This window comes from Carcharhinus amblyrhynchos, chromosome 2 (assembly GCF_965287045.1).
Source record: "Carcharhinus amblyrhynchos chromosome 2, sCarAmb.v2.hapA, whole genome shotgun sequence".
In the NCBI taxonomy this organism is placed as follows: domain Eukaryota; kingdom Metazoa; phylum Chordata; class Chondrichthyes; order Carcharhiniformes; family Carcharhinidae; genus Carcharhinus; species Carcharhinus amblyrhynchos.
Window position 1 is genome coordinate 116,440,963 of NC_137325.1, and position 22,992 is coordinate 116,463,954.

The following is a 22,992-nucleotide window of genomic DNA, read 5'->3' on the forward strand; positions in this document are numbered from 1 at the left end:
AATGCCGCTAGCGTATCTGCTCCCACCACCTCCCGGGGCAGCGCGTTCCAGACATTCACCACCCTCTGTAAAAAAACTTGCCTCATACATCTCCTCTAAACTTTTCCTTGCACACTTTAAACTTATGTCCCATAGTAGATAATAAGTAGCCATCAGTTATATAAGGATCTGAAGATAATGCACTATGTAGTAACTCAGCAGGAGCAAATTTCACATCAAGAAACTTTCTAATTGTTTACATCAAACCTATCCTGCTAAGGAGATATAGAACACCTAGAATTTAGAATGCCAGAGCAGGGTACTGCTACCTGCTAAAGTAAAAGCAAAATACTGTGGATGCTGGAAATCTGAAATAAAACAAACATTGCTATAAATTCTCAACAGGTCTAGCAACATCTGTGGAGAGAGATTTACTGTTTCAAGTCCGGATTATTCCTTTTCTTGCTCCACAGATGCTGTCAGACAAGCTCAGTCTTTCCAGTGGTTTTTTTTGTTTTAATTACTGTTACCTACTGCTGCTGGGAAAGCTACAGGAAGAAGAAAAGGCACTGGAATATCAGGCAGCAGCACTTCCTGGCTTTGGATGGTAATTTCTTGAATGACTTGCTGCTACCACCCCTGCACAGGTTTCAGATAATTCTTCTGATCAAATTCGAGGGGTGAATAGAAATTGTAATTTCTAGTAGTCATGATAGAATGAGTGAGGGTGGCACAGTAGTTAGTACTGCTGCCGCACAATGCCAGGGACCCGGGTTCAATTCTAGCCCTGGGAGAATCTCTGCATGTGGAGTTTGCACTTTCTCTCCATGTCAACGTGGGCTTCCCCCAGGTGCTCCAGTTTTCTCCCACAGTCCAAAGATGTGCAGGTTAGGTTGATCGGCTACGTCAAATTGTTCCTTAGTATCAGAGGGACTAGCAAGGTAAATAAATGTGGTTAAGGGGTTCGGGTCTGTGTGGGACTGTGGTCAGTGCAAACTTGATGGGCCAAAAGACCTCCTTCTGCAATGACTCTATGAGGTTGTGACTTTATAAGTACGGTGGAAAAGTAATCAATAAAAACTCTCTCAAAAAATACAAAAGTCTGAGATCACGTTACCAGCCAACTGAAGAATAGCTTCTTCCCTGCTGCCATCAGACTTCAGCATATTAAGTTGCTCTTTCTCTTCATCCTTTCAGTAACTGCAACATTGTATTCTGCACCCTCTCCTTTCCTTCTCCCCTATGTACTCTATGAACGGTATGTTTTGTCTGTGTAGTGTGCAAGAAACAACACTTTTCACCCTGTCCTAATACATGTGACAATAATAAATACATCAATATTTTTAGTGCAATGAGTAGTTAAATCATTTAGACCAAAACAGTTATGTCCTTTGGGTGTTCTTAGTTGGCTTGAGTTAGATGAGTGAAGTAGCACAAAAGTGCAGCTTGATTGAGTGTAGCAAGTCTGACTGCTTAACTCTGGGAATTTGGTATGTGGGGGAATTTTAAGAGTTGATCGCTTTCTAAGATCTAGCCAAGTTTGCATTTCGTATTTAACATAAGCGTAGAAGTAACTTGGCATTTATTTCAGTCTTAGTGAAAACAAGCTCCCCTGTTGAGAAACAGCTGCAAAGTTAGTTAGTTAGTAGCTGGTTTGAACTAGTTCCCTAGCCAGCAGTAGCCGAATCGGGTCACCTGAATTTCAGTTATTATTGATACAAAAGTTTAGCAGGCACACAAAGTAAGTCACACGAAGTTGCAGCTTTGTCTGAGTACTGAGAGTTCGAGTGCTTAACTTTGGGAGTTTGCTAAGTGAGGGAATTTGATGTAATGAGAAAGGATTGGCTGTTTTGTTCCTGTACAAAAATGGAGTAGTCAAGAGAGGGAACCAAAGGCAGCAAGGGTTGTAACCCAGAGGCATTAATTAGGTGAGCAAGTAAACAGATTGGTGAATTTTAAAGGATTTTTTCTCTATACTGTGACAGATGGAGAGATGAATACTGGAGAGAGATAAATATTAGTATATTGAGAGGATAAATAATGAAACTCCATAGTTTAGTTTCTAAAGCTGTTGAGTAATATTTCTAAACTTGAAAGTTAAATGAAACAAAATAAAGATGGTAGGACGGCTGATGTGTTGCAGCTGTAGCATGCGGGACAGGTAAAGACCTGTGTGATCTCTGGCAGCCACATCTGCAATAAATGTCTGTAGCTCGAGTAACATTGACTCTGAGTTGATGGGTTAGAAGTCAGAGCTTTGGATACAATGCACCAGAGTGGGGAAATGTTACCCGGGCACTTAGTTTCAGGAACAGTCACACCCTTAGATAAGGTACTTTAGATTTGGTCTGCGCTCAGGGGTAAAAGAGTGTGACTGTACGTGGGACAAGAATGGGGATCATAAGAACATAAGAACATAAGAAATAGGAGCAGGAGTAGGCCATCTAGCCCTTCGAGCCTGCCCCGCCATTCAATAAGATCATGGCTGATCTGTCGTGGCTCAGTTCCACTTTCCCGCCCTCTCCCCATAACCCTTAATCCCCTCTCTTATCAAGAACCCATCAACCCGCTTCTTAAAAATATTTAGCGAGGCAGCCTCCACCACTTCAACGGGCAGAGAATTCCAGAGATTCACCACCCTTTGAGTGAAGAAGTTCCTCCTCAACTCCGTTCTAAACCGCCTCCCCTTTATCTTGATGCTGTGCCCCCTAGTCCTACTGTCTTTTTTGAGCGGGAAGAGTCTCTCCACCTCTATCCTATCCATCCCATTCATCATCTTATACGTCTCAATGAGATCTCCCCTCATTCTTCTAAACTCTAACGAGTACAAGCCTAGTTTATTCAGCCTCTCCTCATAGCTCAACCCCCTCAACTCCGGTATCAGCCTAGTAAACCTCCTCTGCACTCCCTCCAAGGCCAAAATATCCTTGCGCAGGTGCGGCGCCCAAACCTGCACACAGTACTCCAGCTGCGGCCTCACCAATGCCCTATACAGCTGCAGCAAGACCTCCCTACTTTTATATTCAATCCCCCTCGCTATGAAGGCCAGCATCCCATTCGCCTTCCTGACCACCTGCTGCACCTGCAAGCTGGGTTTTTGCGACTCATGCACAAGGACCCCGAGGCCCCTCTGCACCGTCGCCTGCTGCAGTTTTTCGCCACGTAAGTAATAGTCCTTCCTACCATTCTTCCTACCAAAGTGGACCACCTCACACTTGCCAACATTAAATTCCATTTGCCATTTCCTGGCCCATTCGCCCAGCCTATCTAGATCCTTCTGCAGACTCTCCACACCCTCCGCACAATTTGCCTTTCCCCCAATCTTGGTGTCATCAGCAAATTTCGACACCTTACACTCGGTTCCCTCCTCCAGATCATCTATATAAATGGTAAATAGCTGAGGCCCCAGCACCGACCCCTGGGGCACCTCAGTCCTTGCAGTTGTCTAATAGTTTCAACGTTCTTGCAGCTTATGTGGACAACAGCAGGGACTGCAGAATGGATGAGCAAGTTGACCAAGCCAATCAATCTGGGAGTGTGAAAAGGGATGTGGCTGTTGTAGGAGACAGTTGGGGAATAGATACTGTCCTTTATATCTGGGATGCATCCTGAAGCCTGTGTTGCCTACCAGGATTAAGGACATCTTCTCCGGCTGGAGAGGAACTTGGAGTGAACATAGAATGGGAGTAGGTCATTCAGCCCATTGAGCTTGCTCTGTCATTCAATTAAATAATGGCTGATCTACTTCAGTGCCTCTTTCCCACACTATTTCCTTGTCCTTGACACCATTGGCCTCCAGAACAGCTGTGGATCTAGCATTGGTCCTTGTGGTACCCCACAAGTAATAGCCTGCCACCCTGAGAATGGCCTGTTTATTCCTGCTCTCTGCTTTCTGTCTGTTAATCAATTCTCAATCCATATTTTTATATTTCCCCAATCCTACACAATCTAATTTTAGTTACTAATCTTCTGTCTGGGACCTTATTAAAAGCCTTCTGAAAATTAAAATACACCAAATCCACAGGTTCTCCTTTATCAATGCTACAAGCAATATCCTAAAAAAAACTCCAAGCTTGCCAAACACGATTTCCCTTTCGTAGGACCATGTTGACTGCCCAATTTTACCATTCCTTGTTAAATATTCAGTTATCATGTCCTTTATGATAGATTCTAATATTTTCCTACTTGCGACATAAACTCTGCAATTTTCCATATTCCCTCCACTCACTTCTTAAACATTGGTGTCATATTTGCTACTTCCCAGAATCTATAGAATCTTGAAAAATATACCCACTACCTTTCTTGTCACTTCCTTCAATACTGGGATGAAGCTCATCTGATCTAGAGGATTTATCAATCTTCAATCCAGTTAACATTTCAAGTATCATCTCATTATGAATACTAATTTCTTTTAATTCCTCTATTTCACAAGTCCCTTGGTCACATAGTATTTCTGGGGCATTTTCTGTATCTTCTTCCATTAAAATAGATGTAAAGTAATTGTTTATTTCCCACCACTTCCCTGTTCTCCACTATAAATTCTCCCGTTCCGCCTGTAATGGGCTCACATTTGTCCCAGCTAATCTTTTCCTTTTCTTGTACCTAAAGAAGCTTTTACATTCTGTCTTTATGTTCCTCACCAGTTTGCTTTCATATTTGCTTTTCCTCTTTTTTTCAGCTTCTTTGTCCTCCTTTGGTGGGTCCTAATTTGCTTCTAACCCTCAGATTCACCACTTTATCTGGCAGCCTTATAGCTAACTTTCTTTGATCTAATGCAACCATTAACTTTTTTTGTTAACAATATTTGATTTAGCTTTTCCTCTGGGTGTTTTTGCCTCAGAGGAATGTCTATCTGTTATACACTGTGTAAGGACTGCATAGTGGAAGCCAAAGGACCCAGTTGTCGTGGTGTACATGGGTTTTAGCAACATAGGAAGCACTGAATAAAAGAGATTTTGCTAAAGGAGTGTGAGCATCCAGGGGCTACATTAAAAAGCATAATAATTTCTGGCCTAAGCCACGAACAAATTGGCACAGGTTAAGTAAGATCAGAGAGTTGAATGTGTGGTTCAAAGGTTAGTGTGGGAGAAATGGGTTTTGATCTGGGGGCACTGGTACCTATACCAGGGAAAGAGCAAATCGTCATGTTGGGAACATATTCCTGAACTGTGTTGGGACAAGTGTCCAGGTGAACTGTATAACTGGGGCTGTAGAAAGGGCTTTAAAGTGAACTTTGGGGTGGAGTTCTCATGTAAGGGGAGACAGTAGCTACACCATAGGATAGAGTATAAATCAAGATATAATGGGGGCCTGCCAGAAAGAAATTGCAATAATAGTGGGAGATTTTAATATTAATACATAGATTAGGCCAATCAAATTAAGATGAGTTTACGGACCATGCTTAGGATAGTGTAGATAAGATAGTAAGACATGCTAGTTAGGTACATTGACCCAAACAGGAGCCGGACTGTGGCAACTAGAGGAATTTCACAGTAACTTCATTGCAGTGTTAATGTAAGCCTCACTTGTGACTAATACTTTTTTTTACTTTTAGTTTCTGAGAACAATATATTCTGGATTCAACCAGAATATATATATATTTTAAGACCAGGTAATGTGTAATGAGACAGAATCAATTATTGATCACCCCCCCCTCCCCCAGTGGGGGTCAATTTAACTCAGTTGTCTGGACAGCTAGTTTGTGATGCAGAATGATGCCAACACCGTGGGTTCAATTCCCATACAGCCCTGCCTTCTCAACCTCGCCCCTCGCCTGAGGTGAGATGATCATCGAGTTAAATCACCTCCAGTCAGCTCTCCCCCTCAAAGGGGAAAGCAGCCAATGGTCATCTGGGACCATGACAACTTTACCTTATCTACTGACCTCATATTGAAGGATCCTCTTGACATGATGATAGAAACACAACAAGAGAGAAATTCACATTCAATTTGAGGATGAGAAATGTAACCATTGTCTTAAATTGACAGAAAGGCATTTACAAGTATACAGACACAGAGCTGGTTAAAGTGAAATAGGAAAATATGTTAAAAGGTAAAATGGTAGTGAAACAGTGACACATGCTTAAAGCAATATTTTATAACTCTCAAAGATATTGAGAAAGAAGATTCTATGAGAAGGTATACCATCCATGGCTAACTAAAATAGTTAAGTATGGTATTGAATTAAAAACAACATATAATGTTGCAGAGACTAGTGGTAGGCCTGAAGCTTGGAAAAATTTGGACAACTAGAAAAAGAAGAGAGAAATTGGAGTCTGAAAGAAACTAGAAAGAAATATAAAAACAAACAGTAAAAGATTCTGCATGTATATTGAAAGGAAGGGAGTAGCTAAAGTGGCTGGTGGTCCCTTGGGGGATGAAACTGAGGAATTAATAATGGGAAACAAGGCAATGGCAGAGGTGAAGGTATATTTTACATCTGTCCTCAACAGTGGAAGACAGAAAAAGCAGAAGAGTAAAAAGGCAGGGGGCAAATGGAAGAAACTTAAAACAATCATGATTAGTAGAGGAAAGTATTTGGTGAGATGACAGTGATTGTTCTTAGCATCAAAGTAGCACATAATTGAGTGCGGCATAAGGGAACCCTGCAAAAGTTGAAGTCAATGGCAATCGGGTGGAAACCCTTTATTAGTTAAAGTCATATGTAGCATAAAGGAAAATGTTAATGGTTGTGGAGATTAATCATCTCAGTATCAGTATACTAATACAGGAGTTTTTCAGGGTAGTGTCCTAGGTCCAGCTATCATCAGTTGCTTCATCAATAATCTTCCTTTTATTATAAGGCCAGAAATGGGCATGTTTGTTAATGATTGCACATGTTCATTGCCAATCACAACTCCTCAGATACAGAAGCATTCTGTCCATATGCAGCAAGACCTGGACAATATTCAAGCCTGGTTTGAAAAGTGGCAAGTAGTGTCAGGCAATGACTATCTCCAGCAAAATAGATTCTAATCGTCTGTCCTTGACATTCAATTTAGTGATGGCATTACCATCACTGAATTCCCCACTGTCAACATCTTGGGAATTACTGTTGACCTGAAACAAGACTAGCCACATAAATATTGTGGCTACAACAGCAGGCCAGAGGATGGGAATCCTCGGCAAGCAACTCACTTCTTGACTCCCCAAAACTGGTCACCACCTACAAAGCACAAATCAGGAGTGTGATGGAATACTCTCCACTTGCCTGGATGTGTGCAGCTCCAAAAAGACTCAAGAAGCTTGACATCATCCAGGACAAAGCAGCCCACTTGATTGGCATCCCATCCACAAACATTCACTCCCTCTACCACTGAAACACAGTAACAGTAATGTGTACCAACTACAAGAACTTACCTATAGCTGCTTAGGCAGTACTTTTCAAACCTGCAACCTCTACCTCCTAGAAGGACAAGGGTTCAAAAAGGTAGTTCACAACCATCTTCTCAAGGGCAAATGGGGATGGGCAATAAATGCAGACCTAGCCAGAAATGTCTATATCCTATGAAACAATAAAAAAAGTGCTGACAAGACCCCTGGATCTGTTGGCTAGCACCATATTTCTTGAAAGAAGTGGCTGCAGAGATAGTGAATGAATTAGTTTTAATCTTTCAAAGATGCCTAGATGCTGGAATGGTCCCAGCAGAATGCAAAACCACAAATATAACACCTTTGCTCAAGAAAGGAGGGATACAGAAAGCTGGAAACTACAGGCCAGTAAGTCCACATTATTGGGGAAATGCCAGAACCCATAATTAAGAAGATATTTAGAAAATTGTAATTATAATCAGGCAGAGTTAAGATGATTTTGTGAAAGGGAAATAGTGTTTGACAAATTTTGCAGAATAGCAGAATTGTTACAGTACAGGAAAAGGCCATTTGGCTCATTGTATCTGTGCTAGCTCTCCAATTGAGCAACTCACCTAGTTCCTTCTCCATGTAACTTGTTTCCATTTCCAACAACAGTTTAATGCTCTCTTGAATGCTTCAGTTGAACCTACCTCCACCATATTCTTTGGCACTGCACTCCAGACACTAACCACTCACTTTGCTTCCTTTGCTAATTACATACCTACTCTATACAAGCTGCTCATGATTTTGTATACATCTATCAGAACTCCATCCAGCTTTCTTTTCTCCAAGGAAAACAATCCCAACCTCCCCTATCTATTCACTTAACTGAAGTTCCTCATGAAAACATTCTTGTGAATCCTTTCTGCACCCTCTCTAATGTCTTCACATCCTTCCAAAAGTTTGGCACCCAGAACTGGATGCAATACTTGAACTGAGGTCAAACTAATGATTTATACATGTTCAACATAACCTCTTTGCTTTTGTGCTCTCACTATATAAAGGCTTATTGTCATTGGTAATACAGAGCTTGAATATTGCTGAAAAAAGACATTTTGATGAAGCTTTTCATCTTGCACTCATCATGACGAATGCAAGAAAACCAAATGTCAAATGATGACAACAATTTATACTGCAGGTGAAAAGAGCTGCTGATTGGTTGGCAAGTAGAATCTGATTGGCCTCGATGTTGCTGTGGAGAAAGTAACAGGGGTTTAATAGGCTCCCCAGCCTTCTGGGTACTCAAAAAAGGCACAAGGCTTGACAATATTCCTAATATTCCTATTTGCAGAAAAGGAGTTCCTGCAAATGAATGTATGCCATTTCCAGCAAGCGACAGTGAGACACGTAATATGCTTAAATTGGTTGTTAGTGTAGCTACTAGCACACTCAGAATTGGTCAGCAAGGGCAGCATGCAGACCATACTCAACCAACTCATGCTTGCCACCCCAAAATAAGACATCTACTGTAAAATGTGACTCTGCAATGGGACATCACTTGCTGCATATCAGGTTGTTGATTAGATCCAAATTGCTTCAGTCAGATTTTCCAGACTTTTCAAGTGTTTTACAATAAAGAAGAAAGACATTCAATAGATTTTTTTACACAATCAGTGAGGTAACCTTAAAAAAAACTTCAAGAAAGGTACAACATACCAAATACATAACTCTCCAAACAAATTACCTTTAGGAATTAAAGCAGCCATTCTTACAGGTGGAGAAATTCCATTCATTGTGAACTGCTTTCAGATTGTACCCAAATTTGAAGTTAGAAAATTATTGAATCATGAAATGTTTACTGTACAGACGGAGGTGATTATCTTTGTGCATACACAAGATCTATGACATTTCATGAATGATTAATAGCTATTTTATCTACGCAAGCTCTTACATGGTGCTGTGTTGTTTTCTGGAATTCAGTTGTTCTCAATAATCATGCCGAGTATGCCTTAACTTTTAACCATCAGAGAAATGTCAAGCATTAAGTGAAGTGGGTGTCATGATTGTAGATGCTCCCCATGACATCTGTTGCTGGCAAACTGCAAATGGAGTTTGAATGTGACAGTGTCAGCCTGAATGTTGCAGTCAAGCCTCTGGAGTTCTAGCTTAGAATGCTACTCACTGGGCTATAGAGAAAGCTTTAAAACCTGCCTTGTTTCATTCATGCTCTTTATACATGTGCCTGGGATCCTTAAGTAGCTATTAACACCTTGTTTGTCTATAGTGCCTTTAATGTAGGGAAATATCAGAAGGACCTTGACAGGAACATTATAAACCAAAGTAAGACACCAAGCCATGTAAGGATCACAGTAGGTTAGATATCAAAAGCTTGGTCAAAGAGGTATGTTTTAAGGAGTATCTTAAAGGAGTAAAGTGAAATAGAGAGAGCTGTAGCGAGGGAATTCCAGAGTTTGGGATCTGGGCAACTAAAGCCATGGTCACCAAAGGTGGAGCAATTAAAATTGGGGATGCACAGGATACCAGAATGACAGCAACACAAATATCTCGAAGCGATGTGATGGGGAGGGACAAGGCTATGGAGAGATTTCAAAACACAGATTTTTTAAATCAAGATGTTTCTTGACTCAGAGCTATTGTCATTGGCAAGGAGGTGGTGGCAGAACAGAACTTCCTGTGAATTAAGACAAGGGCAGCAGAGTTTTGGTTGACCTCAAGTTTACTGGGGATCAAAAGTGGGAGACCACCCTGGAGTGCTTCTAGAGATAAAGAGGCATGGATGAGGGTTTCAGCAGCAGATGAGCTGAGGCAGGGATTAAATCAGACAATGTTGTATGATTGAAGTAGGCAAAGTTAATGAAGGTATGAATATGGGGCTGGAGATCATCAGGATCAAATATGACACCAAGGTTGAGAACACACTGTTGCCTGGGAGAGGGATGGAGTAGTTAGCTAGGGAATGGAGTTTGGATCCGGGACCAAAACCAATGGCTTCAGTCTTCCCAACATTGGAGGAAATTTCTGCTCATTCGATACTGGGTGTCAGACAAGCAGTTTGATAATTTAGTAACAGTGGAAGACTGGAGAGTTGGTAGTGGGATAGAGCTGGATGTCATTTGCTTACACATGAGAACCAATGCTATACTTCAGATGGTTTTGCCGAGAGGCAGCATGTAGATGGGAAATAGGAGGGCGCCCAATTAAATCCTTGGGGGACACTAGAAAATTTAAATTTAAGTTTAAATTTAAGTTTAAAGCACTTTGTTCCTTGTAGAACTGTTTAAATCATTTAAAAGCATTTTTGCGGGCTTTTTGTATTTACCTCTTTAAGAATTCTGAGGGAGTGGTTAAAAGGGAGTTGTGGGCCAGCAAGCTTTAAATCAGCGCCAGGTTTAAAAAGAGGCCTGGTATAGACAGCGGGTGGCGTCGGAGCGGGCAGCGGAGTGAGGGGGAAGCAGAGTGAGCTATTAGGGCTTAGGAGCAAAAGGCTGGGGAGAAAAAGGGCCAGGTAAGTGCGCGTTGAAATTTTCAATACTACTACAGAGAATAATGGAGGGGCATGAGATGTGTTGTTTCTGTATGATGTGGGAACTGGTGGACCCCAGGGTCCTTCCCAGTGACCATGTCTGCAGTAAGTGCAGGTTGCTGGAGGAGCTCCAGCTCAAGGTAGATGAGCTGGCCTCTGAGCTACAGACACTGAGACTCATCAAGGGGAGAGAGGGTGCCATTGTCAATGGGGTGCAAGTGACATCCACCCCCCCCTAGACTGGCTAACTCTAAGGGTCAGGAACAAGAGGGGGCTGCTGAGAGGAGGAAGGGGGGTGGGGAGAGGAGGAAGGAGGGTGGGGAGAGGAGGAAGGAGGGTGGGGAGAGGAGGCCTCAGCCTCTCAATCTGCATAACAGGTTTGAGGCTCTTGCTTCCAGTCTGGACGAGGACGAGGGAGGTGAGATTGGTGAGCAAACTGCACACGGTACAGTGATGCAGCAGGACATAGGCAAGGAGAAGGTGAAAAGGAACGTAGTAGTGATTGGGGATAGTGGGGTGAAGGGTATTGACACTGTCCTTTGTCACAATGACAAAGTCCACAGAAGGGTGTGTTGTCTGCCTGGTGCTCGGGTCCGGGATGTCGCATCTGGGGTGCAGAAGAACCTGGAGTGGGAGGGTGAGAATCTGGTCGTTGTGGTACATGTGGGTGCCAACGACGTAGGCAAAATGCGAACTGAGGATCTGGGGAGGGAGTATGAGAAGCTGGGAATGGAATTAAAGAGTAGAACCGACAAGGTGGTTATCTCTGGGCTACTGCCTGAACCAAGTGCAGACGGGCGTAGGGTAGATAGGATTAAGGAAGTGAATGGGTGGCTCAGGGATTGGTGTGGGAGGAATGGGTTTGAATTTATGGGGCATTGGCATCAGTATTGGGGTAGGTGGGACCTGTTCAGGTGTGATGGTGTTGGTCTGAACCGTGCTGGGACCAGAGTGCTGGCAAATAGAGTAAAGAGGACTGTAGACAGAGCTTTAAACTAATTAGGGGGGGGAGGGTGCGAGGGTAGGTGACGTTACAGGGGCTAAAGTTGAGGAGAGGGTACAGGTAAGGGAAGAGGCCGAGGATGTCCCAATAATACAGGGAGTAGGGGGCGTGAGTATGGTTGGTGGCGTTACGCAAATACGGTCCAGGTGAAGGCTGGGATGAAGGCACTTTATCTGAATGCGCGAAGCATTCGGAATAAAGTGGATGAGCTGGTGGCGCAGATCAGCACAAATGGATATGATCTGGTGGCCATTACAGAGACGTGGCTGCAAGGTGACAGGGACTAGGAGCTGAATGTCCAGGGATATCAAGTGTTTAGGAAGGATAGGCAGGAGGGAAAAGGGGGGGGTGTAGCTCTGCTGATTAAGGATAGCACCAGGGTCGTAGCAAGGGATGATATTGGAGCCAAGGAGCAGAAAGAGAAAGCGTTGTGGGTAGAGATTAGGAACAGCAAAGGGAGGAAGACGCTGGTGGGTGTCGTCTATAGGCCCCCGAATAATGATCTGGAGGTGGGGCGGGCTGTTAACGCGCAAATAAGTGCGACGTGCAGGAATGGGACAGCCGTAGTTATGGGGGATTTCAATCTACATATAGATTGGTCGACCCATGTTGGACGCGGTGGGCTCGAGGAGGAGTTCTTGGAATGCTGCCGGGATAGTTTCCTCGAACAGTGTGTGTTTGAGCCGACGAGGGAGCGAGCTATCTTGGATCTGGTGTTATGTAATGAGGCGGGTAGAATTAGGGACCTTGCGGTGAAGGATCCTCTTGGGGAGAGTGATCATTGTATGGTGGAGTTTCTGGTGCAGATGGAGGAGGAGAAAGTGGGTTCCCGGACGCGCGTCCTTTGTTTGAACAGAGGGGAGTACGGTAGGATGAGAGAAGAATTGGTGAATGTGGACTGGGGGAGCACGTTGGAAGGTAGGTCTGCTGAGGAGCAGTGGAGGATCTTTAAGGAGATCTTTCTTGGTGCTCAGCAGAAATTTATTCCGATGGTCAAAAAGGACAGTAGGAGGAGAGGTAATAAGCCGTGGATAACGAAGGAGGTGAAGGAAAGTGTTAAATTAAAAGCGGAGGCGTTTAGAGTAGCAAAGAGTAGTGGACGAGAAGAGGATTGGGAGAGGTTTAAATGTCAACAAAGATTGACAAAGAAGATGATAAAGAAGGGTAGGAGAAACTATGAAGCTGGGCTTGCGCTTAATATAAAAAAGGATAGCAAGAGTTTTTATAAATATATAAAAAGGAAGAGGCTGGCTAGGGTGAACATTGGTCCCTTAGAGGATGAGAAGGGGGACTTAGTGGTAGGGGATGGGGATATGGCTGAGGTCCTGAATAACTTTTTTGTTTCTGTCTTCACGGAGGAGGACGTGAATAATTTGCCGGATGTTAGAGATGGAAAGGTGGTAGGACTGGAGGGTCTTAAAGACATTACTGTTACTAGAGAGGAGGTGCTCAACAGACTGGAGGGACTGATTGTGGACAAGTCGCCAGGACCGGATGGAATGCATCCGAGGGTTCTGAAAGAAATGGCGGAGGTGATAGTGGATGCCTTGGTGGTTATTTTCCAGACGTCGCTGGATTCCGGGGAAGTGCCGGAAGATTGGAAAACGGCTAATGTTACGCCGTTGTTTAAGAAGGGTGCCAGGCAAAAGGCAGGGAATTATAGGCCGGTTAGTTTAACGTCTGTTGTAGGTAAAATGTTAGAATCCGTCATCAAGGAGGAAATAGCGAGGCATCTTGAGAGGAATTGCTTGATAAAGCAGACGCAGCACGGTTTCGTTAAAGGGAAGTCGTGTCTGACAAATTTACTGGAGTTCTGTGAGGATGTGTCTAGGGCGGTGGATAGAGGAGAGCCGGTGGATGTGGTCTTTCTGGATTTTCAGAAGGCATTTGACAAGGTACCTCACAGGAGGTTATTGCAGAAGGTCAGGGGACAGGGAGTTGGGGGTAGGGTGTTAGCGTGGATAGAGGACTGGTTGTCAAATAGGAGGCAGAGAGTGGGGGTCAATGGGTGCTATTCGGATTGGCGGATGGTGACTCGTGGAGTGCCTCAGGGGTCGGTGCTGGGGCCTCAGCTATTTACCATTTATATAGATGATCTGGAGGAGGGAACCGAGTGTAGGGTGTCGAAATTTGCTGATGACACCAAGATTGGAGGAAAGGCAAATTGTGCGGAGGGTGTGGAGAGTCTACAGAAGGATCTAGATAGGCTGGTCGAATGGGCCAGGAAATGGCAAATGGAATTTAATGTTGGCAAGTGCGAGGTGGTCCACTTTGGTAGGAATAATGGTAGGAAGGATTATCACTTATGTGGCGAAAAACTGCAGCAGGCGACGGTGCAGAGGGACTTTGGGGTCCTTGTGCATGAGTCGCAAAAACCCAGCTTGCACGTGCAGCAGGTGGTCAGGAAGGTGAATGGGATGCTGGCCTTCATAGCGAGGGGGATTGAATATAAAAGTAGGGAGGTCTTGCTGCGGCTGTATAGGGCATTGGTGAGGCCGCAGCTGGAGTACTGTGTGCAGTTTTGGGCGCCGTACTTACGCAAGGATATTTTGGCCTTGGAGGGAGTGCAGAGGAGGTTTACTAGGCTGATACCGGAGTTGAGGGGATTGAGCTATGAGGAGAGGCTGAATAAACTAGGCTTGTACTCGTTAGAGTTTAGAAGAATGAGGGGAGATCTCATTGAGACGTATAAGATGATGAATGGGATGGATAGGATAGAGGTGGAGAGACTCTTCCTGCTCAGAAAGGATAATAGGACTAGGGGGCACAGCCTCAAGATAAAGGGGGGGCGGTTTAGAACGGAGTTGAGGAGGAACTTCTTCACTCAAAGGGTGGTGAATCTCTGCCCGTTGAAGTGGTGGAGGCTGCCTCGCTAAAAATTTTTAGGACGCGGGTTGATGGGTTTTTGATAAGAGAGGGGATTAAGGGTTATGGGGAGAGGGCGGGAATGTGGAACTGAGCCACGACAGATCAGCCATGATCTTATTGAATGGCGGGGCAGGCTCGAAGGGCTAGATGGCCTACTCCTGCTCCTATTTCTTATGTTCTTATGTTCTTATGTAGAAGTAATGGTGTGGAAGCAGGAGGAGAAGCCAATGCAAGTTATTTTCTGCTTATGAATCATTGAAGGTGATAGGAGAGAGCAGTTAATAAAGCATTCATTATTCAATAGGGGCACAAGTACAAAAGCAAATTATGTTAATCCTCTATAAACAATGGTTCAGCCTCAACTGGAATACTGGTTGGAATTCTGCAACCTCATCTGCAGGCGGATTCACCGGTCCCGTTGCAGTGAATGGAGATTTGGCTGAGCATCAAATTCTCCCTTTCCACTGGGAGCGCAGTGTGTGAGACCAGAGAATTCAGGCCATTGTGTCCAGTTCTGGAATTTAGGAAGATATGAAGATGTTTGAGTGAATATAGGAAGGATTCAGCAATATTTCCAGGGATGAGGAACGTCAGTTATGTAGAAAGATTGGAGAAGTTGAGACTCTTCTCATTGAAGCAGAGACGTTTAAGAGAACGACGTCACTCAGGGCAATGAATGAGAAATAGCAGGAGGTGAAGAATAGATCCTTGAAAGTCACCAGAGGTAATGGTGTAGGAGTGGGAAAAGAAGCCGTTGCAATTGACTTAATGGAATCCCTATAGTGTAGAAGGAGGCTATTCAGCCCATCTTGTGGTCTTAACAAAGCCCCATAGAACTGTAGTAAGACTTCCTTAATCTTGTACCCCAATCCCTTTGCGTAAAGGTCAACATGTGAATTTTCTGTGTTCTCTATGTGAGTGCATCCAAGTCCCTCTGAACATCAATATTTCCAAATTCTGCACTTTTTTAAGAAACTCTGAATAATGTGCTAAAAACTGTAGGCATATATATTCAAAAAGAGCTTCCCAGTGACTGTAGTGACATTGAGCCACACAGGTCAGAGGCGTTCTGAGTGCAGCCTTGGTTTGTGCGGATTAGCTCCTAGTTCTCATGTTCTTAGGTTGTGGCTGTTACAGTAGGTCAGATGCCCTTGGTGCCCCAGGGCTGCTGAAAGTAAAAATCAACTGTGGTCCTTGTATTGCATCTCTGTGGCAGACACTATAAAGTGTGTTCATAGGGTGCAGACTAAGTTGGATTTGCCCTTGATGCTCAGTATGAATGGAATAGTCAACAGTGAGCAGATTGGAATTGTCATTTGGGTGAAATGAGGAAAACCTCTGGAATCACAAATTCATCGAGATTCGAGAATGGAAAACCAAAAAGTATAAAGGTGGTAAATTCCACACCACAATGAGGAAGGGATGTGAAATAGTGCTGTAGCTCTACCTTCAACTCCTATTTCTATTCCGGCCTTGGGTGCTTGTGTGGAGATTTACATTCTCCCTGCGTCTGCTTGAGTTTCCTCCGGGTGCTCCAGTTTCCTCCCACAGTCCAAAGATCTGCAGGTTAGATGGATTGGCCAGACTAAATGTCCCCTTAGTGTTCTAAGACCTGTAGTTTAGATTGATCAGTCATGGTAAAATTATGGGATTACAGGGATAGGGTGGGGGTCATGACCTGTGTAAAATAGCCTGTCAGAGAGTTGGTGCAGACTCGATGGACCAAATGGCCACTTCTGCAATGTAAGATACTATAATTCTATGATACTCCTCTCCTTTGGGGGCAAGGGATCAGTGAATTCAATCTAAATGGGCTCAATTTAAAAAAAAGTGCAATTTAATTTGGTGAAGTTATTTGTTAGAATTATGGGTTATTCTGCAAAACTGTAAGTATGAAGAAATGTTGCAAAGATAAATCAGTTCCAACTTCCCAATGAATGATCATCAGTTCAATATTTGTCCACTGTGTTTCACAGTCACAGTTAATTTAAGAAATGCTATTTCATTCACCAGCAAGTTCGGAACAAACTGGAAACCAGTGTTGTCTGTTCTGTCGAATACTCTGTTCATAGTGTAAGTTATGTCATGGCAGAAATTCAAATATTTGTTTCTGTCAGAATTATGCATCAATTAAATATAATTTATTATAGTTTGCTGCGTTTGGAAAAAGCCTAGCATTGAGTATTTGATTGCTTAAATGTACAATGTAACTTCTTCTTTAGAGGTTTGGTGAAGGGTAATTTTCATTTAAATATGTTTACAATCCTTTTTTTCTTATATCCAGTTTTACAAATCCATCTTTCTCACAGTCAACAGTAAGAGCAACACTGTGGTGAGTTTTTACGAGAAATAAATACATTTCCAGCTACTGTATTAATTTAACCATAAACAGATTTTGGAGTTATTTTAAGGAAATGTTAAGCTGTAATTTGCCTTAATATTCTACGCCGATGATGAATGCAAGTATTTCAAAAAATAGCATAAGTACATGGAAACATAAATAATGTCTGGCTGGGTTAATGAATTAAGACATTTATCTACCCAATACTCCTGTTCTGTTTAAAGGGAACACATACATTTCCTGTGGGCAGGAACTTCCTGCTTCAAGTGCTTCCTCCATAGTTTTCTGGACTATCATTCTTGACTATTTGAATGCATTTTTATGCCAGACTAATTAAACATTGACCAGAAAGCTCACCAAAAAATGTCAGCTTTTAACTTGGACACATTTCTAAGAATGTCTACAGTATTCTTATTTTCAAAACAAATAGTGCAGCAGTCTGTCTGGAGCAACATTAATAAAATTTCTGTAATCCTGCAGAAAAAAACTGGTTTTTCATGGCTGTGTCCCCAGCTAAGAAAGTGCCTGCAACAGGAAATTGCTGTTCACTATTATATCACTGGAAGTGACAAAGTAGCCAATGCGGTTATTCTTCAGAAGAGAAAAGATCTGTGTCAAATTCTTGAGTCAGTGACAGCACTGCAAAAGCACACACAAACAAAATGTGACTAGGATCGCAAAGTTCTCCGTTCACCTATAATTGCCTTCATCCTCACTTGAGTCTTCTACTTCACACTTTAATCTACACTTTTCCGTGTTGAAATATATTTTATAATTGGAGGTTACACAAATACACACGCACAAAAAATCCCCCAGAATATTCCACACCCCTCCTCCCCCTGTCCACAGTTTTCTCCCTTGATCTGCCTTCATCCTTCTGGTGTTGGCTTTTGCTGGGGTAAATTTCTATGGTTATGAGTTGTACCTCACCTGAGTCATCAATGCTTGAATGTAAATCTGAAAATTAAGCCTTTGTTCACTGGAGGTTTACTCTTGCCGTTTTCCAGCAAGGGGTCAATTGGAAAATTGGCAGCTTTTCTATAATATTGAATAAAGAGTAGAAGGAAAGCATGGGGAACATTTAACTTGTGCTATTCATGAAGTTTCTGAAACAGTCTCCCTTTCCTTAAAGGCTTCAATCAAACCTATTGACAAGCTGAATCTGGATAAGCACATTCCCTGCAGGGGGATTTTAATATGCTTAATGCTTCAACAGTTGAAAGTAAATTCTGAATTGTTGGAGTGAAAAATTGCACAACATTATCAAGGATTCAGTGGTTAAGTGAAATTCCATGCAGGTAAAAATTTGAATTCAGCTTAAAAGATCTGGAAGTAGAAAGTGGTGTTGGAAATTTGGGTCAAATTGTTGTAGAACCCCCAACTGAGGCGGGTCATGTTCTTTGGAGAAGGAATGTTGCTGGTCACACCATTTTGGCCTTTATGTTACTCCAGTCCCACACCAACCTGCTTGATCATTAACACTCTGTCTGCAGAGGCCCAGCAATTCAGGATTTTTTAATCAAACTGCTTCAAATAGACAGACTGCATGATACAAGAAGGCTACCACCATCTTCTCATGGCAACTAGGGCTAGATAACAAATGCTGACCTATAATGTCACATCCCAAAAATAAATAATTGTTTTTTTAAGAAAAAGCAACATTTCTAGTACAGAGCTCTTACCAGTACGATACACAAAGTTCCCATCTGTTTCAGATGATGATGGTGATGCTAATTCTTCTTCATATTCATTGGAGCTGAAGGATCCAGAATGGTTTCTTTTCCTGTCAGCAGCTTTCATAGCTGCATTTGATGCCATGACGTGCCTTAAGGAGTCATTCAGATAGCGGTGTAACAAGCTACTTTTGTATTTTGGTGGTGAGACATAATCTTCATTGATTATGGTGCCTGGTCTTCCCACTGCCTTCAGAATGGGACTCTCCATTTTAGCAACAACCTGAACTGGTTTGTTGAATTCTCCATCTGCAGGATTCCTTGGTGGGTGCTCCACATCTAAGATGTATAGGACAAGGTATAAAACAAAAATTAAATATCCTATTGTTGGGTATATGAGAGAAATAAAATGCTTTTCTCATATGGGATCTTTGGCTTTCTAAACTGAGAGACAAAGCAAGGAAGTTATATTAAACCTTTATTCAATCACTGCTAAGTCTCCAGCTAAAATATCGCAGCCATTTCTGGGCACCTGTTCACAAAGAATATCAAGACTTTTGAGTGGATGCAGAAGAGATTTGTTCAAATTGCACCAAGGATGTGGAAAATCAGTAATATGGAGAGATTAGAGAAGTTTCTCTTTTGAACAGGGAAGGCTAAGAGGAGATTTGATGGACTGTTCAAAATTTATGGTGAATGAGTCAGGAGATAAGTTGCAGAAGGGTTGGTAACCAGAGAACACAGATTTGAGATAATTGCAAAAGAACCAGAGGCGAGATAGGGAGAAATGTTTTCAATGGCAAGTCGCTATGATTAAGAATGCACTATCTGAAAGGGTAGGTGGAAATAGATTTAGTTACATCTTTCAAAATGGAATGGTGTAATATTTGAAGGGGAAAACTTTGCATGGCAATTGTAAAGAGGTGGTTGGGACCAATTGGATAGCTTTTATTTTATCCTTTCATGGGATGTGGGCCTTACCTGCAAGGCCAGAGTTTATTGCCCATTCCCAGTGGACATTTAGAAGGTGGTGAGCCACCCTCTTGAACCCCTGAAGTCAAATCGTGGCGTGAATACTCACAACAGTGTTGGGTAGAGAGTTGTTGTCATTGAGGCAGCTGGAGAGTACTCCATCACACTCCTAACTTCTGCCTTGTAGATTGTGGAAAGGCTTTAGGGTGACAGGAGGTGAGTTACTGCTAAATTCCTAGCCTCTGACTTACTCTTATAGCCACAGTATTTATATGGGTGGTCTAGTCAGTTTCTGGTCTATATTTATGATTTATATTAGTGGTAATAGGAGATGGTTAGATTCTCTCTTGTTGGAGATAGTCACTACCTGACACTTGTGTGGCATTGTTATTTGCCACTTATCAGTCGAAGAATTGGCGAATGTGGACTGGGGGAGCGCGTTGGAAGGTAGGTCTGCTGAGGAGCAGTGGAGGATCTTTAAGGAGATCTTTCTTGGTGCTCAGCTGAAATTTATTCCGATGGTCAAAAAGGACTGTAGGAGGAGAGGTGATAAGCCGTGGATAACGAAGGAGGTGAAGGAAAGTGTTAAATTAAAAGCGGAGGTGTTTAGAGTAGCTAAGAGTAGTGGGAGAGAAGAGGATTGGGAGAGGTTTAAATGTCAACAAAGATTGACAAAGAAGTTGATAAAGAAGGGTAGGAGAAACTATGAAGCTGGGCTTGCGCTTAATATAAAAAAGGATAGCAAGAGTTTTTATAAGTATATAAAAAGGAAGAGGCTGGCTAGGGTGAACGTTGGTCCCTTAGAGGATGAGAAGGGGGACTTAGTGGTAGGGGATGGGGATATGGCTGAGGTCTTGAACAACTTTTTTGTTTCTGTCTTCACGGAGGAGGACGTGAATAATTTGCCGGATGTTAGAGATGGAAAGGTGGTAGGACTGGAGGGTCTCGATGACATTACTGTTACTAGAGAGGCGGTGCTCGACAGACTGGAGGGGGCTGATTGTGGACAAGTCGCCAGGACCGGATGGAATGCATCCGAGGGTTCTGAAAGAAATGGCGGAGGTGATAGTGGATGCCTTGGTGGTTATTTTCCAGATGTCGCTGGATTCCGGGGAAGTGCCGGAAGATTGGAAAACGGCTAATGTTACGCCGTTGTTTAAGAAGGGTGCCAGGCAAAAGGCAGGGAATTATAGGCCGGTTAGTTTAACGTCTGTTGTAGGTAAAATGTTAGAATCCGTCATCAAGGAGGAAATAGCGAAGCATCTTGAGGGGAACTGCTTGATAAAGCAGACGCAGCACGGTTTCGTTAAAGGGAAGTCGTGTCTGACAAATTTACTGGATTTCTATGAGGATGTGTCTAGGGCGGTGGATAGAGGAGAGCCGGTGGATGTGGTCTTTCTTGATTTTCAGAAGGCATTTGACAAGGTACCTCACAAGAGGTTATTGCAGAAGGTCAGGGGGCATGGAGTTGGGGGTAGGGTGTTAGCGTGGATAGAGGACTGGTTGTCAAATAGGAGGCAGAGAGTGGGGGTCAATGGGTGCTATTCGGATTGGCAGATGGTGACTAGTGGAGTGCCCCAGGGGTCGGTGCTGGGGCCTCAGCTATTTACCATTTATATAGATGATCTGGAGGAGGGAACCGAGTGTATGGTGTCGAAATTTGCTGATGACACCAAGATTGGTGGAAAGGCAAATTGTGCGGAGGGTGTGGAGAGTCTGCAGAAGGATCTAGATAGGTTGGGCGAATGGGCCAGGAAATGGCAAATGGAATTTAATGTTGGCAAGTGCGAGGTGGTCCACTTTGGTAGGAATAATGGTAGGAAGGATTATTACTTGCGTGGAGAAAAACTGCAGCAGGCGACGGTGCAGAGGGACTTTGGGGTCCTTGTGCATGAGTCGCAAAAACCCAGCTTGCAGGTGCAGCAGGTGGTCAGGAAGGCAAATGGGATGCTGGCCTTCATCGCGAGGGGGATTGAATATAAAAGTAGGGAGGTCTTGCTGCGGCTGTATAGGGCATTGGTGAGGCCGCAGCTGGAGTACTGTGTGCAGTTTTGGGCGCCGTACTTACGCAAGGATATTTTGGCCTTGGAGGGAGTGCAGAGGAGGTTTACTAGGATGATGCCGGAGTTGAGGGGGTTGAGCTATGAGGAGAGGCTGAATAAATTAGGCTTGTACTCGGTAGAGTTTAGAAGAAAGGGAGATCTCATTGAGACGTATAAGATGATGAATGGGATGGATAGGATAGAGGTGGAGAGACTCTTCCCGCTCAGAAAGGGTAATAGGACTAGGGTCACAGCCTCAAGATAAAGGGGGGGCGGTTTAGAACGGAGTTGAGGAGGAACTTCTTCACTCAAAGGGTGGTGAATCTCTGGAATTCTCTGCCCGTTGAAATGGTGGAGGCTACCTCGCTAAATATTTTTAAGACGCTGGTTGATGAGTTTTTGATAAGAGAGGGGATTAAGGGTTATGGGGAGAGGGCGGGAATGTGGAACTGAGCCACGACAGATCAGCCATGATCTTATTGAATGGAGGGGCAGGCTCGAAGGGCTAGTTGGCCTACTCCTGCTCCTATTTCTTATGTTCTTATGAAATCTGAATGTTGGCCATTTCTTGCTGTGTATGGACATGGACTGAGGAGTTGTGAATGGCGCTGAAATCAGTGAAAATTTTAACTTCATAGAAGCCCTCCAGAACACCTACAATGCAGAAGGAGGACATTTGGCCCATCAAGTCTGCTCCATGCTGATATGATTTTCATCCCCATTCTCCTATCTTGTCATGCAACCCTTGATCCCCTTATTGAAGTATCTAAACTACAATGAACAGCCAGCAATCTGATACCTGGACACATTTGCTTTATTCAGGTAAAGGGTATATTTATGTACATGGGTCTACTGAAGTGTGCAGAACTATTCAAATTCAGCTCAATGCCTTAAACATTTTTGAATCAAGAAGTTTTACCTAAGCTTTATAAATATAGTAGCAGGCTGACATCATTCAAAAAGATGCCTAGTAATTTAGAAGGGGTAGATTCTATTTTGTATGATTAACTTAAGTATTATATGAGCCTATCCTAATAAATTCCATATTTAATCTTATTGAATCTGTGATACTATTGTATTTTTAAACTATAACACGTTTTATTGAAATATTCATTGTGTAAAACTTCAGATTTGTAATTTGATCCTTGGGTTCAATCCTGATATGGATATGATTTAGATTTCAGGATTAACACACCTGTCTCCACATTTGATAGGTCCTTCTCATCACGTAATGTTATTACGTAATTTTCAGCCAAGATAAATACAATAGAAACATG

The 22,992-nt window shown here is 43.0% G+C and overlaps 1 protein-coding gene across 3 annotated transcripts in view; it reads right to left on the bottom strand.

Annotated features, from left to right (window-relative positions):
• Window positions 1–22,992, bottom strand: part of mkxa (mohawk homeobox a) — a 59,952-nt gene that overhangs the window by 14,728 nt on the left and 22,232 nt on the right. For all 3 annotated transcript variants that reach the window (XR_013889847.1, XM_080217353.1, XM_080217359.1), the window contains exon 5: window positions 18,711–19,040. Coding sequence is in view for 2 of the 3 variants with exons in the window: in XM_080217353.1 (XP_080073479.1) it covers window positions 18,711–19,040 (330 nt within the window). In the remaining variant the exon portion in view is untranslated. The remainder of the gene's footprint in view (window positions 1–18,710; window positions 19,041–22,992) is intronic.